General features: G+C 35.5%; 1 protein-coding gene across 4 annotated transcripts in view; it reads right to left on the bottom strand.

Annotated features, from left to right (window-relative positions):
• Acn (apoptotic chromatin condensation inducer acinus) overlaps nt 1-17662 on the bottom strand; it is a 229813-nt gene that overhangs the window by 117674 nt on the left and 94477 nt on the right. For all 4 annotated transcript variants that reach the window (XR_016549792.1, XR_016549793.1, XM_090407980.1 and 1 more), the window contains exon 5: nt 1778-1838. Coding sequence is in view for 2 of the 4 variants with exons in the window: in XM_090407980.1 (XP_090264106.1) it covers nt 1778-1838 (61 nt within the window). In the remaining 2 variants the exon portion in view is untranslated. The remainder of the gene's footprint in view (nt 1-1777; nt 1839-17662) is intronic.

The raw sequence follows: 17662 nt of genomic DNA, 5'->3' as shown, positions 1-17662 counted from the left end.
CCCCAGGCACCACTGGACAGGATACCACAACACTGTAGACATTTGCAGGCAAGTCCAATAGCCGATTGATCCTAGTGAGGCAATCCAGGATTACTCATCTTGCCAAACTGGCAAGACTACCAGTATTCCCTCACCCCAGACCATATCTCTCTGGATTGCAAGTCCATGGATTGTACTGTATGGCAAACATGATGGAAGGGTGTTAGATCCCAGTGATGGTAAAAAAAAGCAAAGAAAAGTGGAAGAACAAAGAGGGTCAGTACTATCACTGGGAAGTCCCCTCCACCAAGAACAGATGCCCCATGAGAGGGGGGGGGGGGGCAGTTCAGTAATGATAATATACTGAGAGTTTTGTGACAGCTGAACATCATAGGATACTGAGGCAAATGATTTCACATCAACTGACTCAAGTATTGCAATGAATTTCTTTTGGGATATATATTGCTATGTATTTATGGGAAGGTTACCACCACTCAGACTGGTTTCAGTTTTAGGGAGTTCTCATTAATGGAAGCTAGACTCAGCAAGATACTAAGGCTAAAATGAAGGAGTCGTATTTTTACAAATAGTGAAATGGTATAACACCATATGATTACACTCTATAATTGCAGAAAAATTTTTCTGATGGTTACAAAATTATATTATACTTGAAAAGAAATTATATTCCCATTTTAATCCTTTACTCAAGCATATGCAAATAAAGTTTGCATGTGAAATATCTTCATAACTAGTCTACTTGTACACAAAGATTGTTAACTTAAAAATACATAATTTAAGATATGCAGATGACAGCCCTCATAACAGAAACTAAGGAATATCTGGAGAAGATGACTGTTAGTTAAGAGGGAATACAAAAAAAGCCAGGTTTAATTTAAACATCCTCAAAATGGTGATATCTTCTGGCAATTTGAATGAATTTATGATTTACTAGAATCCAGAATAAGAAATAAAATAATAGGACTGGTGGGGCACATCACTGAGCATCTGAGTGACCATATAGTATCTGTTGACATCCAGTGAATAAATGGATGGATAGAAGAAAAATAATTTAAGATATGCATGTGAGAACCCTCATAACAGAAACTAAGGAACATCTGGAGCAGGTGACTGTTAATTAAGAGGGAAAACAAAACATCTGCAAAATGAAAGCGATAGCTTCTGGAAATTTGGATGAATTATGATTCACTGGAATCCAGAATAAGAAATGATGGTCAAAGTGAAGATGAAATTAAAAGGATAGCAACAGGGTGAAAAAAAAAACTGTTTAACCTACAAAAAGTATGAAAGATAAAGATGCTAGTAAGGCCGTGAAAGTTACAATTGTTAAAACAAGGGTATTTTCAGTAGTGATGTATAGATGTGGAGGAGACTATTAAGAATCCCATGTACTACAAGAATAACTAATAAGGTTTAGAGAATATAAAGGCAATGCTTCTTGGAGGCAAAGATTACTAAACAGAATTTAATGTACTGTGGGTATATTATACAAGCAAATGAATCGGAAAAGGCAGTTATGTTGAGGAAGATTGAGGGCATGAGAAAGAGAGGAAGACAACAAATGAGTTAGACAACAAAGGAACTTCCCAACATGAATTTACAGCAGCTGAAAGAAAAGGCATGATTACCAAGAGTCAGAAATGACTGGATGAAACACAACAATAAGAATTCCCTAATACTCTACTTGTGAGTTGCAAATTCTTTAGTTTTTCATAATTACTGGATTATTAAAGCATAGGTAAAAAGAGAAAATAATTTAAATGTCATGAAGTTAACTTACCAGATAAGGATAATTTCCTTGTTGTAAGTTTAATGGCCCTTCTACTCTGCTCTCGCTGTCTCTATACAAAGAAACAAAAATAGAAACAACATAACTAAATAGTATTTATCACATTCTACATAAATAATGTTAATGGCAGATTTTCTTATGCTTGTTAGATGACAACCAAACAGAATTCCAAATTTTAACGAAATTGATTCTAAGAAAAGTTTCAAACTGAGCCTCCACTCTTTTGAAGTGACTTATACAAGCAGATGTTACAAAGCTTAATGCTTAATAAAAAGTAACAAAAATATTTGATAATTCTTTGTTCAATCTAAGCATGTATACTCAAGGGAGAATAGCATTTCTTAGTCCTTGGATATATATATATATATCTACAGAGAATATATTCATATCCATGCAGTAACAAGTGCCTTAAAAGACTAAAATATAGTATCTATATAGTATCTAAAATTCTGACAGATAAGACTAAATTGTAGGAAATTAGTCATATAATTTTTTTTTTTTATGTGTTGTACTTTCATATCCTGTACACTGTAAAATTCGATGCAGTAGAAATTTTCCTTTTTCTTGCCAGACTTTTACAGAGGTCGCAACTCGTAAACACGCTAAACTAACTTTGTATGAACATTGTAAATAATCTTAAAAGCCCATGTATTTAACCCGAAGTAATTAACATGCAAGATTGTACAAAACAGAAATTGTCTAAAATGTAAGGTTCAAGGGCGATGCCTTAGAAATCGGCATTGTATTGATATCAGAATTTGTATATAATTAAATTTATTGTGCTCAGAGTCAGCCTGATACCACTTTCAAGGTCAGTAGTAAAAGGACGGTATACTTCTGAAGTAGTTCCGCCTTTCTAAAAATGGGATTAAGTGTGTATATTCAGTGAGAACTAAAAGTGAGCTTTAACGTGAAGGTCAAGACAGTTTGTCCAGAGACCCTCTGCCTCCCACTGACGAGACCTCAATAAAGGTTGAAACCGGTCTGGGTAGTGGCCCTTCCCTTAATGCATAGCAGTATACATGTCCGCAAGGAGATGTGTTTGCATTATGGGAGATACCGTGACAAGGAGTGACGAGAGCTTGGTCCACCTTTGATCGGAGTTGCCTGGTGTTGCACTACCTTACCTCAGTCCTGAAGATATTTTCAGGTGCAAACTTTGTTTGCTTACACTTGGATAAAAGATAAACTAAATTTATCATATTTCAATCTTTTAATGTGGTTCTAATTGCATTAATCCGCCTAAATGTTGATCTTCCTCTGTTTTTTCTCCTGCTACCTACAAGCATCAAAAAACCTGTTTGCTACCGTTTCCTCCACTATTCTATTCAGTGACCATACCACATGAGATAGTTATGACACATTCCAGAACACCAACTTCATATTATCATCATTTTTAATGTGATGCTGCTATGCCATCTAATAATTTCTTCAACTGTTCTCATAACTCTCATGCCTATGGTTTCTAGTCTTTGATTGATCAGATACTGTTGTTTGTTTCCATATTTAATTTCCTATCTTCACTAAAAATTATGCTTTCATAGTGCCTTTTTACTGCCCATTTTCATGTCAAATTTTGTTCTAATTTTATTAAATAAAGTTAGGACAACATAAAATGTTTTATCCTAATTAGACTTCTCCAACCATGGTACAGCATTATTACAAATAATGCTGTACCATTATTTTCATTTGTATTGAAGAATCTTATTTTTGTCTTGAGATTTCTTTAAGTATCCTTATGTTTCTCACTACATTAAAGGCAATTCTGGCTTTTTCCCTCCCCTTTTTTGTATCATTTTTATGTTGTCTTCTGTTCATTCTTCAGTGTTCACTGATCCCAGATAAACAAATGTGCCTACTTGTTCTAGTGGTTCTTCCATAATTCTGAGAAATAATCTTAATTATTTTGGTTTTCTTTTGATTTATTTTTAAGCCACACTTGGGGGCTCATCTATAATGCATCCATAAGTTTACAGGAAATCATAAGAAGCCATATGGTCATTTTGCTCCTTGGTGAAGTGCCACATCAGATGGTCCTGTTGTATGCTTTTCTGGAAGTCTTCAGAGACTTCCACTCTCTGAAGACAAGTCACTCCAGAAAACCACCAATAAATCCATCTCATTGAGGATCTATCTCTTCCTCTGTTTAGGGACTTTACATTCTATTATTGTTTTGAGATGTCCTCCTTCCATTCTTTCAATGCGTCCAAAGTATTTCAGCTTTCTTCTGTCAATACCCTTATGGAGTCTTACCCTTAAGTTCTACTGATCTTTCTTTGCACCCAGCCATTTAATCACATTTCACAATATCCTCAACAGTCTCCTGTAATACCACATCTCAAAAGCAACAATTCTTTTCTTATCAGAATTCTTTAGGTTCCAAGTTTCATATCCATAAGTTGCTATCAAAAAAACAGCTGCATCCAGAATCCTCATTTGTTCCTGTGAAGACACATTCATCCTTCCAGATTTTAAGACAACTCAATTACCATTGTATCAGCCATTTCTTATTTTCTATGTATTCTGACAGTAATTCTTCACAATAATGATGGATCCCAAGTTCACAAATTTTCTTACTTCAATTCTTTCTCCATTTAGGTACACTTGTTTCTCAGTAGTTTCACGGTCAATATTTCCACTGAAACCATAATCTTTATCTTGATAGGGTTCAGCTTAAGTCCTCTGATCCCATTAACTCTGTAAAGGATTTGTCCTGGATCTTCCTTGTCATTACAAGGAGTACTGTTATCAGCATATCTCAGATAACTGATCAATCTGCCATCTATTCTATTTCCTGTCTTACGCTCATCCAATACTGCATGCATGATATATTATTACCTAAGCATAGATACTCAACAGGTGAGGAAAAAGTAGCCATGCTTGCCTAACTCCCAAGCCCACCTGAAACCAAGCAGTTAATCCAACACCTATTCTTAACCATGGCTTCTTGCTCACTGTACGAGTTAGCTATCAACCTGATAATGTATTGAGGAAACCTAGTTTCATTACCTCTCATAATTCCATATGCTGAACAGAGTCAAAAGCTTTGAAGTAGTCTATGAAACACATCACAGAATCTAAACTCTATACTTTCTGATGATTTGTCTAAGGCAAATGATATGATCTCTGGTACTCTTGCCTTTACTGAAACCTGATTATTCCTCAGGCATCTCTGCCTGAACTTTAACATCAAACCTATTTTGAATGACCTTTAATAAAATCTTTTTTTGCATAAGTTCTATAGTTCTTGCAATTCTTCGTATCTTCCCTCTTGTGCAGTGGTATGAAAACACTTCTTCCAGTCTCTAGACCGTGATTCAGTCTCCTATATACTTGTAATCAATCTATGAAACACTCTTATCCCTCCATCCCCTGTGCCCTTAATTAACTCTGCTAGGATTCCATCTGCACTTGGGGTCTCGTTGTTAAGCTGTTTAACTGCTCTTTTAATCTTATGCCTAAGTAGAGAGGTTTCCAAATCAGAATTTTCCTGGGTAGAGGGCTCTACCCAGTTTTCCCTTATTCTCTGTGCTTTACAGTTCTTGAAAGTACTCTTTCTGTTTTTGATTTCCAGTTTTTCTGTTATTACTAATCCATTCCAGTCTTTGATACATTCAATTTGAGCTTAGTCATGAACTAAATGAAATATCCTTTTATAATTGTGCCTTATCTGAAACTATTACTTACTATTATAAAAACGGAATTAACAAAAATGTTTAACAGTTTATATAACAGTTAACATATTTAACATATATAACAGTTAACAAGTTTAACAGTGAATATAACAGTTATTGTTTAACTAGCAAAGGCTAGTTAAACAATAACTGTTATATTCACAAAATGCCACCTAAGTAGCTAAGGTTAAATTTCCTAAATTTATTAAAAAAAAAAAAAATATATGTGTATACAATTACAAGTTAAGAAAGATTTGCTGATTTATAGAATACTATCTCCCACAAGGGGAGATAGTACTCTATAAATAGACTATCGGATCTGTTTAGGTTAGGGGGAGTGAAGTAATGTTTCACGTTTCTTTGTAAAGCCATTCCCCATTAGGAACTGACTTTTGTGAATGACTTTGTCTTGTTCCACTGAACTCTATATCTAGTGTTGATGGCATGCTCTGCAAGTCCAGACTGTTCAGGTTCAAGGTACTATATATACGACTTGTGTTCTTCTAACTGGATCAGAGCAGATCTTCCTGTTTGTCCAAAATATGATAACCCACACGAGCAGGGAATCAGGTAGACACCTGGATAGCTGAGATGTGGAAGCTTGTCCTTTGGAAACATGAGTCACTGCAAGAAAAAGTGGTAGGGTTGCATAGGCCCTTTTCAGAAATCTGGAGGTTTTGGTCCAAATTCTTCCCATGCTAACCAGACAGGATGGACCTTCAGCCTACTAAGCGAGGTAAATACCTCAAATACTTGGAGGCTTTCCGGGTTTAAATTATCTATTTTCCCTTTGCATATGTTGGTGTTTCTGAGCTAGCAAAATCATTGGCAAAATCCAGACTGTTAAATTGTCATCTCCAATGCATATTAATACTTTCAACCATTTTATTTCTCATCACCCAGTCTACTAAAATTGAGAAGATTGCAGGGAAGAGTTACGCACCTTCCCTTATGCTGCTTGTTATCTTTTTAGATTCTCATTACATTACATAGCTGCTATACATTGCTTTTTACTATATTAGTTATTTTCTCTGCTATGCCATAGTATTACATTAATTTCCAAATTACTCTGTTTTATGCTATTGAATGCTTTTTTTTTTTTTTGAAAAAGCATTCAATAGCATAAACAGAGAAGTAATTTCAAAATCAGTGCATCCCAAATATGATCTGCTCTGCCATTCTACTGATTGTTTAATAATTATTCTCAAAGTAATTTATTTGGTCTAGACATACGGGCCTTTTCAGTAGAAGGTGAGTTAGATGATCTCATACAGAGGTAATAGAATTTTCTCTCCCAGAAATTTAAGTTTTTCATCCTATTTACAAACACACACACACACACACACAAAAAAAAAAAAAAAAATTAGGCAGTAGATGATGATGGTAGTGGCAATTCAGTATGGTTGGCAGTCATGGTGGGGGCAGAGTTGTAGAAATAGGTGTCCTACCTCAATAAGTCTTTGGACTTGGAGGTGTCATGTAATAATAATTTTTTTTTAAACATTTTATGCCTCAGATAAATTACATACATAGATACAATAATAGTTGTATATACAGAGATACAATAATAGTTGTGTAACAATATATATATATATAACATTTATAATATATTACAATTGCGAATAATAGATACTTGCGAGTTAATATTTTTGTTCATTGCTAAAATATTTACACATATATATAAAATAGTTATCTTGAGTATAATTTTACAAAATTTTTCTACATTGCATTTCAGTTAAGAATTTTAATAACACTCTTTGCCTCTGTATTGTGCATTTACGCATGTTTTAATATTAACAGTGATTATTATACAGATTTTATTTTATTTTATTTTTTTAAGTGAATAACTATTATAATAATAATAGTCTTTAACCCTCAAGGGGTGCTTAAGGGTCAAAACTGTATAACTGAGAGGAGACCTCCACATATCCTTTAAAGGAATGTGGAGAACCGACCAGGGCTTCTGCCCTAATGTCCAATCATCACCTTCTCGTGGTGCACCCTGTTGGGTATCTACTTGGATACTGAATGAACGAGGATGGGGAAATTTGGGATTTAGCCGACCAAATTGTATTCTTATTGGTTAAACCAAAATAAAAAATGATGGTACGACATGACAAAATTTCATGCCGGCTGGGGCGTTGCCCGGTTAAACAAGGCCCCCGTTGCTTTCGCCAGGGAACCAGGGCAAACAGCGAGAAGTCACCTACTGGAATAAATCTGAAAACACACCCCAGCTCAACATCACCAGAGTTAAAGATCGGTACTATCAACGTAAGAAGCCTGAATGGCAAAGAAATGGAGCTAGCTGAGGAATTAGATAAGTACCAGATCGACATAATAGGGGTGACTAAAACAAAAAATGCAAAAACTGGTGAGATATTTCTAAGCAATAAATACAAAATGTTATATTCAGGCAATGACAATCATGGAAAAGAAGGGGTAGCCATAGTATTCAACACAAAATATGAGACTAATCTTCTCGAATGGCAGGCAGTCTCAAGTAGAGTGATGTGAGCAAATATGACAATGGGGAACTGGACAACGAGACTTATTTGTGCCTATGGTCCCACAGAAGGTTCTACTAAGGTAGAAGTGGAGGAATTTTTTGAGGCTTTAGAAAAAGCAACTGACACAATGAAAAAGGAAAAGTTGGTCCTTGTTGGGGATCTAAACAGCAGAGTAGGAAGTGATTGCCAGACATAAAAAATATTTTCGGAAAGTTTGGAGAAAAGAGCAAAGCTAATAATAATTGCAAATATTTGTTGGATTTCTGCTCAGGACATGGACTGGTTATTACTAACACCATGTTCCAAAATAAAAATGTGTGCAAATTCACATGGAGAGAAGAGGCAAGGAATAAGAAAAGTACCATTGACTATGTTATTGTTCATAGTGATGTTTTCTCCCTGGTGCAGGACACCAGAGTGTACAGAGGATTTGAAATTGGAAGTGATTACTATTTAGTCCTGAGCAGGATCAAATTGAATTTCATATTGAAAGGAATGACATGTAAGAAAGTTTTAAAATGAATAAAAGTTGAGCAGCTCTCAGGTGTGAACTGTAGACTAAAATACACAATGATTATTGAAGAAAAAATGAAAGAGTTTGAGAACAGGAACCAAACAGTGGAGATTCAGTGGCAAGTCTTGAAGAAAGCCCTGATTGATTCAGCTAGAGAGGCATGTGGTGAAGTTGTCTGCAAGGATAGAAAAATTAGAACTCCATGGTGGACACAGGAGGTTAAAGAGGCAGTGAAGGAAAAGAAGAAAGCCTATCAAAGGTTCCTGGCAAATAAGTCAGTTTGTGCTCTTAGAGAATACAGAGACAAATGCAAGAATGCTAAACACTGTGTAAAACTAGCTGAACAAAAATCATGGGAGGACTTTGGTAAGAATATAGAAAATAAATATCAAGAAGGTGGCAAAATATTCTGGAGGTTGTTGAAGAAGCTTAGGAATGGAGAAAAAGAGAATGCTGTAAAAGGAGTTAAAGATGATAAAGGTGACATGAAAACGGGAGAAAAAGATATCCTTGAAGTATGGAGTAATTACTTTGAAAAACTGCTAAATGAAACAAGCAGTGATGACAGCACAGTGGTAAAAAACACTGACCAGGCATGCAGTCAGGAATACATATCCATACTTGAAGTAGAAAAAGCCATCAAAGGCTTGAAATGTGGAAAGGCAGCAGGAGTAGATGATATTCGACCAGAAATGCTGAAGTATGGTGGTATAAAAGTCTTACAGTGTCTGCACTGCATAGTTCAGAAAGCCCGGAAAGAGGGACGAATTCCCGATGATTGGAGTAGAGCTCTCATAGTACCCATATATAAAAAGGGAAATAAAACTGAAAGTGAGAATTACAGAGGTATTTCCCTACTGAGTGTTCCTGGCAAGATCTATGCAAGTATACTTGAGAAACTGTTGAGAAGAATTGTGGAAGAAAAGCTTGGTGAAGAACAAGCTGGATTCAGGCCAAATAGAGGCTATCAGGATCAGATCTTCACTTTACGACAAATAGTAGAGAAAGCATGGGAATATAACAAAGATCTGAAAGCCAAACGCTATTTTTCTGGCATCCTTAATAATAATTAAGGGGATACAAATCCCTTGTTCTTCAACTGCCAGTAAGCAAAACTCTAAGATCGAGAACTACGAATCTATGAGTTTCATATATACTGAAAAACTATCGGCGAACCCAAGTGTAAATGACCACTTTGTAGTACAACACAATGGCAACTTGAAGCAAAGGTGGAGCAAGCTCCCTCACTATCCTCGATATTTTCTCATAATATAAAAACAGCCCCTAGGGGATGTAATACTGTAATTACATTATGAGAAGAGGTCACTACCCAGACCGGTTTCAACCTTTTTTGAGGTCTCATCAGTGAGTAGGTAGACCTGGAAGATAACAAGGTTTAAGTGAAAAGAACTTACATACCTTTACTATACGAATGCCATTAAGGTGTGTTTGTATATTATAACATAAATTGAGGAGTTTGCTCTACCTTTGCTTCGATTTGCCTTGGTGTTGTACTACCAAGTGGTCATTTACACTTGGATTCGCCGATAGTTTTAAGGTATATATGAAACTCAGATTCGTAGTTCTCGATCTTAGAGTATTGCTTACTGGCAGTTGAACAACAAGGGATTTGTATCCCCTTAATTATAACAAAGATCTGTATTTAAGTTTTGTTGATTTGGAAAAGGCATGTGACAAGGTGCCAAGAGGGAAGCTATGAATGGGGCATTATATCAAGCAATACTTGGTCTTTATTTGAGTTGTAAGTCAGCAGTTAGAAGTGAAGGAAGTACAGGAAGATGCTTTAATGTTAAATCTGGTGAGAGACAAGGATGTACATTATCCCCTCTGTTATTCACTATCTATATGGATCACATTATGAAGGAAAGTGCTATTAAACATGATATCAAAATTGGAGATGTTAATGTCAGCTCTTTGCTTTATGCGGATGATGTTATACTTCTAAATAAATCTGCTAAAAGTCTGCAAGATTCTCTGACTAAATTGAATAACTGTTGTAATAGAAGAGAATTTTAATAAACAAGAACACTAAAATAGGCATTAGAATTGGAATAGTTAAAGCAACAGTTTGGAGTATTGCAAGTTATGGAAGTGAGTCATGGACACTAAGAAAGAGAGATATGGAATGAATTAATGCATTGGAAATATGGTGTTATAGAAAGATGGAAAAGATTAGCTATACAGAAAGAATATCAAATCAAGAAGTTTTAAGACGAGTTGGGATGGAAAGAACACTTAAAGAATATTATGCAAAGAAAGACTAGATTTGCAGGACATCTTCTGAGAGGTTCTTCGGGACACCTGACAAGAACTATATCACAAGGGAAAGTTGTGGGGAAGAGAAGACGTGGAAGACCAACTAGAGAGTGGTTAAATGACATCGTGGAATGGACTGGTTTAAGAATGATGGAAGCGACAGACAGAGAGAAATGGAGAAGGGCTGCTCATCTGCTGCAACCCTCTTGCTAGAGGATGCTACCAGACAACGACGACGAATAGATATGGTATGAAGGTCAGCAATAAAATGACAACGAAAATAGGCAGATTCGTTGAAAATGTAAATTGTGTTGTGAATGGAGAACCGGTGGAACAAGTAAAACATTTCAGTTACTTAAGCACGATTTTAGTGAAGATGGTAAATTAAATATAGAAATAGACAACAGAATCAGCAAAGCTGTTATGGGGAAGTCAATTGAATAAATTCATATGGAATAAGAGAGAAATTAGTCGGTATACTAAATTAGCTGTATACAAGACAGCGTTCAAACCAGTTTTAACTTATGGATCTGAGAGCTGGGTCAGAAATAAAACACATGACCAAATACTAGAGACCGCAGATATGAGAGTCCTGAAAAAGATTATAGGCGTGAACAGGTGGCATCAATGGCAGTATCATATTAAAAACGAGGATATTAGGAAAGAACTTGACATTGTCAGCATCCAGGAATGCATTAGCAGAACTAATCTCAGGTGGTATGGTCACTTAAACAGAATGGGCGAAGAAAGATTAGCAAAACAAGTGTTCTCTGCGAGGTTGGCAACAAAACGACCCAGAGGAAAACCAAGATATAGGTGGATTGATACAGTACAAAGTGCCTTAGACGATAGAAATATAAGATCTGATAATGTTGGAGTCTTGACAAGTAACAGACTGATTTGGAGGAAAATTGTAGATAGGAAGTTAGTAATGATGTAATTTTTTTCATGTAGTACGATCATATCCTGTACACCCCTTGAGGGTAATGGCAGGAATTTGATGATGATGATGATAATAGTCTGGGAGGCATTTCTGATTTCTTCCTCAAAGCTTTGCAGAGCTTATCTGAGGAAGATAATAGATGGTGGTGGTTTCGTGGTTATGTTTCTATACTGGTCGCAAGCTAGGTGTTGATTTCACTGTTCGTTTGTACATGCTTGGGAAGGCTTCAACTGCTGTTTCACTGTTTAACTCTTTTTCAAGATAAAATGGTAAAATCCAGTTTTACCATTTTATCTTGCAACCGTTGTAACCTGTTAAGTCTGTAGTCTGGACAGAATGCATATGATGTGATTGCGTAAGTTAAAATGTTTTCACATAATGCTTAATAGATTAGCATTTTTATTTGTGTTGGGGCTATGTCTTTTAATCGGTATAGTTTGCTTGCTATTATCCTAAGCTTGGTGTGTAGGCAGTTTATATGACTATTCCAACTTTGATCAGCATCGAAGTGAAGTCTGAGATAGTGTGTTGTTTTCACCTGCATGATGGTTGTGGTTTTAGGTTCAGCGCCTTGTGCATAGGTGGGTAAATGTCGGATAGTGAGATATTTGGTTTCTATGGGCAGGGTTTGGGGGTTTTTGAATATCATTAGCTTTGTTTTTCTGGGGTTTATATATATATGTCATTTTTGGTTAACCAGTTAGTGATTTGATTGATGTCGTGTTGCATATTCGTGTTGTTGTGAATGGATACTATGGCCGTGTTGTCTGCGTACTGGAAGATTTTACTTTTTAAGGGAAGATGGCTCATGTTGTGTATGTATATGTTAAATAGAATGGGAGATAGGACAGCTCCTTGCGGTACTCCACAGGTTACCAGTACCTCTTTGCTGTATGTTGATCCTATACATGTGATGTGCTTCCTGTATTACATGTATGTTTTAAACCACTGGAGTAGATGACCTCCAATTCTGATATGTGTTAGTTTCATTAATAAGGTTTTGTGTGTTAGTGTGTCAAATGCTTTTGTCAATGAATACGACTAATGTTATTCTGTTTTTATCCAATGCAGCATTTATTAGGTCTATGAAATCTTCCAGGAGTGTTGTTCCTTTTTTTTTTTTTTTTTTTGAAAGCCATATTGTGTTTTGGGTATGATTTGAAAATTTTCAACGTATGTGGAGAATTTGCAGTGCACACCATGATTTGATTGATTACAGACAACGTGGCGATGGGTCTGTAATTACTTCTGTTTCTTTTTCCATGTTTGCGTATGGATGTGATTAATGCAGTCTTTAGTGTTTCAGGTATGTGTCCCGTTTTGAAGATTTAATTAACAGTTTTTATATAACTGGACATAGGTTGGTTGAGTGTTTCTTAATGTCTTTTGGTCTGATTCCATCTATCCATGGTCCTTTGTTAGGGATAATTTGCTGAATTGCCAGTGAGAGTTCTTTTGTTACTGTAGGGAACCACATCGACTGGGTTGCTCATGGACCTAGTGGAGAATATTCGCTTTTGTGAGGGAAGGTTGTTTCTTGTAGTTTTTGGACAGAGTTCACAAAGTGCTGATTAAAGTTGTTTGCCAACTGTTTGAGGGATTTGGGGTTGCAAGCAAAGCTATGTTTTATTGTTTCTGAGGCAGTGGTTCTGTATATTGTCCAGCATTTCATTAATCAGGTGTCAGGTTTCCTTTATGTCGTTCTGAGCTGTTGTTAATTTGTTGCTGTAGTAGTTTCTTTTTGCAGTTCTAATCTGTGTTGTTAGGAGATTCCGTTTTCTTTTGTATCGAGCTTGTAAAGCAATATTGTTTGGCGTCTATAAATAATAAGGCATCTTTTCTTTGTATGTCTGTTATCCATGGATTCTGTTTTGTTTGGGAACGTATTTTTATTTTTGTTAATGCTTTGTTATATATTTTTTTAAATGCATGGTTAAGATTATTATATACAGCTTCAGCAGAGTTCTGAAGATGCTATCTGCATCCAGTCTGTTTTTCTGATTTCGTCGTTTACTATTGTTTCGTTTAGAATGCTATAATACTGTTTTGTAGTCTCAGTGAGTTTTATGGGTTCTGGTTCAGTGTGTAGCTGTAATGCTGTGAAGTAGTGGTCAGCCAGTTTGCATGTTATGATCGCTGCTGTGTGGCTGTTTGAAGGGGCTCGAATATTTATGTGGTCAATACAGGATGAGGTTGTTGTATTTCCAACTATCTCTTCTTGTGTGTATGACTGTATGGATGGGATTATGTTATATGCTTATAAGAGGTCTAGATATTGTTCTGTGTTGTTATTTATGTTCCTAATGTTTATATTCATGTCTCCTATTATTATCAAGTATTCTGACGTGCCTTCTTTCGTGGCTAAGAGCCATCTGTTTAGTTCATCTAGGAAATTTGTGGTGCTAAGTTCGGGTCTGTATATTGCGTTTAATTTCAAGGAGTTTTCTTGTTTGATGTTTTTAATTTTGATGCATATGTTTTCTACGTATTCTAGTTTGTTTGGTAAATATTATTATACCACCTCCTCGTTTAGTTTGTCTGCAGTGTTTGTGTTGTTGGAAGTGTGGCATTTGGTAGATGGTTGACTCTTCGTTTGTCGTAGATACTTCAGTCAGTATTAAAATGTCTATGTTGTCTATATCTTCCTTCAGATAAGCTTGCAGGGTCAGCCAGTATTTTTGAATGCTTCTTATGTTGATGTGGAAAATAGATAGTCCTTTTTTGGAGATAGTCACTTGTTTCCATTCTGTTATTGATTTCAGAATGTGGCAATTATGATTTTCCGGGGCGATTACATCTGCTTGATGGTCTTCATTCATGTAGGTTGGTGTGCTGTTCCCTTCTTTACGAGGCGACAATATTTTTGAATGTGACAGACTGTTGAGGTCTTCTATGGATTTTATTTGGATTGGTTTTGCATCTTTTTAAGGAATATTTTGCTGTCTCTTATCCATATAAATTGGCAATTTTTTCTCTTTTTACTTTCCTTATTTGATAGAATAGTTTCTGGTAATAAGGCATTAAGTATTCGAACAAGTAATTAGCGGTATTGTCATGGGCTCCTTTCAGATCCTTGACCACTGTTTTTTTAATCCTGTTAGCGTTTATAAGTGCAATTTTTGTTGGGCTGTTGGCGAGTCGCACAACAATGGGAGGAGGACGGGAATTATTTATCTTTTCCTTTTTGTGGTACTGACTGGATATCTTTTGATTCAATGGGAGCACCAATTTTTTGGTTTAGTTGCATTACAGTGTCTTTTAGATGTTCCATTGCAATTTCCAGAGACAATCTATCAGGAGATCATTTTTATATTGCTGTTGGTTTAAGAGTTCATACTGTTGCTTTAAAGAGTTTAGTTCTTGTTGTAGTTCCGTTGTCTCTTTAATTAGATTATGCTGTCTTTCCATTAGCTCTTTAACAATGTTTTTAATTTCTCTGACGGTCTGTAATACATCTCCTACCAAGTTATTAGTAAATTTAATAAATTCCTCATATTGGTTGAATTTTTCGGTAATCTGTATGGTATGTTTTTCAAATAGTTCTCTCACAAAGTCGATTAAACAGTCTTTTAGGTTTTTTAATCTAATTTCAAGTAGAGCATTCAAAGTTGGCTCACCTGGGTTTCCGTTGTTGTTTTCTTTGTTTTTCATTCCGTCTGCTGTTGATTGCTGCATTATCTGTTTACTGCCTGCAGTTGAAGGTGACATTCCTTTGTTTTCTCTACACTGGGGACATTTCCACTCTTCACTTCGCATTTGATTTTCGCTGTCAAGTCATCTCAGACGTTCCCGAACACAGAAAATGCATGTTTCTCTGGCAGTTCTTGCATGTTATGTGGTTTTCTTCCCCAGTTAGGACTTCATGGCAATTGTAGCACTTTATAATTCTTGTTTGACGATCGTGCTGTAATTTCTAATATGGCGACTTCCTTTGTTGTCTTCTTGCGCAGTTGACCAACATATACTTCGAACTTTGAATACTTATAATATACTTATTACTTAACTGATAGTTACGTTAATATGTTCAGCTTGAAGAATGGAATTCGCTGATACACTTTAAATTTTAATTCACCAGAAAATAATCTACTTTGCAACTTAAAATGTGGGAGTATCGAAATAGCGTGCCTGCTACCGCTTGCTGCTAAAGCGCCCCTATTATAATAATAATAATCTATTAAGTCTGAAAGCTACTTGTTCTTTCCTCAATTTATTTTCAATTCCATGTTTCATTCTTTCTAATATTATTCTAGTCAAGATTTCACTAATGGCTCTAACAAGTATCACTAACTTCAACAAGAGATAGCCCTCTGTTTTTGCATTATGTTGTATACTCTTTGGTATTTTCACCAATAGTCCTGTATTCCAATTATCTGGCCATTCTCTTTTCATATTTCATTTTTAGTAGCAAGTACAGTATCTCTGTGGATGCCTGCCTGTATATTGCCTATCCCTGGAATGAGTCTTCAGACTCCATGGAAGCTTGGAAGTAATACTATCCCTGCATTTTGCCATTTCTGAGTCTCTTTAATTCTTTACTTATTTCTTCTTTTGTTGTCTCCTATATATGAGGTTTCTGTTTCAGTATTTTCTGGGATTATGGTTTGCTGTAATGATTTCACCATTTAATATATCCCAAAAGTATTCTATCCATCTCTTTTTTGCCTCATCAATATATTTCTTTGTGTGTCCCTTATTGGTCTCTCTTTTTTAATGCCCCCCCCCACACACAAATTGTCTTCCTTGTTATTCTGAATACTTTCTCGGAATCAAAATATACTGCAGCCTATTCAGCCTCATTACATGTTTCTTCATCCCTGACATTTTTCTTGTCTATTTTTTTTTCCTTGTACATTATTGATCTCTTTTCCCTCTTCTTTATTTTGACTTTGGAGTAATTTTCTTCTAATTTCATTTCATTTCATTTTATTCCTCACTTAGGAGTATTGTTTTATCTGTTATCAATTTTTTTTTTTTGGACTCTTATGTTTTCTTAGTATTTCTTCAGCTGTTTCATTGTATAATTGATTTCTTTTTATATCTCAATTTTTTTCCTTCATATTGTATTAGTAAATGACAAGATATAAAATATAAAACAATTATACACTTTTAATCATATAAGCAAAGTTTTCCATAACATATTATTTTTCAGTTTATTAATATTTATTCTACCAGTTTCTTTTGCTCCTTGATTAAATAACTTTGCTACTACTAGTATGTGGTCTGTGTATGCATCTGCTCCTCTCTACATCTCACATCTGCAAGGTGCCATGATTTATATATTGCTATGTGATATATTTGATTTTTACTCTTTCTGCATGGTGAGATTCAGGTCTGTTTATGTGTATTCTTATATTTAAAGACTATCTTCTATGACTAAGTTATTAAATACACAGAAGTCCTTGAATAATATTCTATTTTCATCTCCTAGTCTTTTTCCCATAACTACTTCATGTTCACTATTGTCTTTCCATACCTTTGCAGCTTCCAGAAGTAAGATCATATCTCTTTTGCTAACCAAGTTTAACTCTCTCTCTCTGTGTGTGTGTGTGTGTGGTAGGTAATAAAATCTTTTTCTTCCAAGTGCTGTTTGTAGGGGCAAATGTTTATTATAATAACATTTTTATACATGTTTTGAATGTAGCTTTTTATTATTCTTTCAGACACCGAGTTCCATTCCAATAGTGACTTTCTTACTTCCGCTGTCATCATCAAAATGATCTCTGCTATGTTCTTCATTCTCTAGGTTTTCAGAACATGGCAGAAGTGCCATTTAATCCTGCTATTCATATTTTGTATTCTTTGCCATTTGAAGTGCTTTTCAGATTCATGTAGTGTCCGGATGTTCTATATCCAATTTTGATCACAGATTTGCATGAAAAGATATCCATTCTAAGAGCCTTCCGCCTGTTGGCTTGTCTAAGATAGCTTTCACCAACCTGCATCATTTCGTCTGGTGAT

The sequence above is a fragment of the Typopeltis vanoorti genome, chromosome 18, assembly GCF_054136105.1.
Source record: "Typopeltis vanoorti isolate ZY-2024b chromosome 18, IOZ_Tvanoo_1.0, whole genome shotgun sequence".
NCBI classification, from domain to species: Eukaryota; Metazoa; Arthropoda; class Arachnida; order Uropygi; family Thelyphonidae; genus Typopeltis; species Typopeltis vanoorti.
This window is presented reverse-complemented; position numbering and strand designations above follow the sequence as displayed.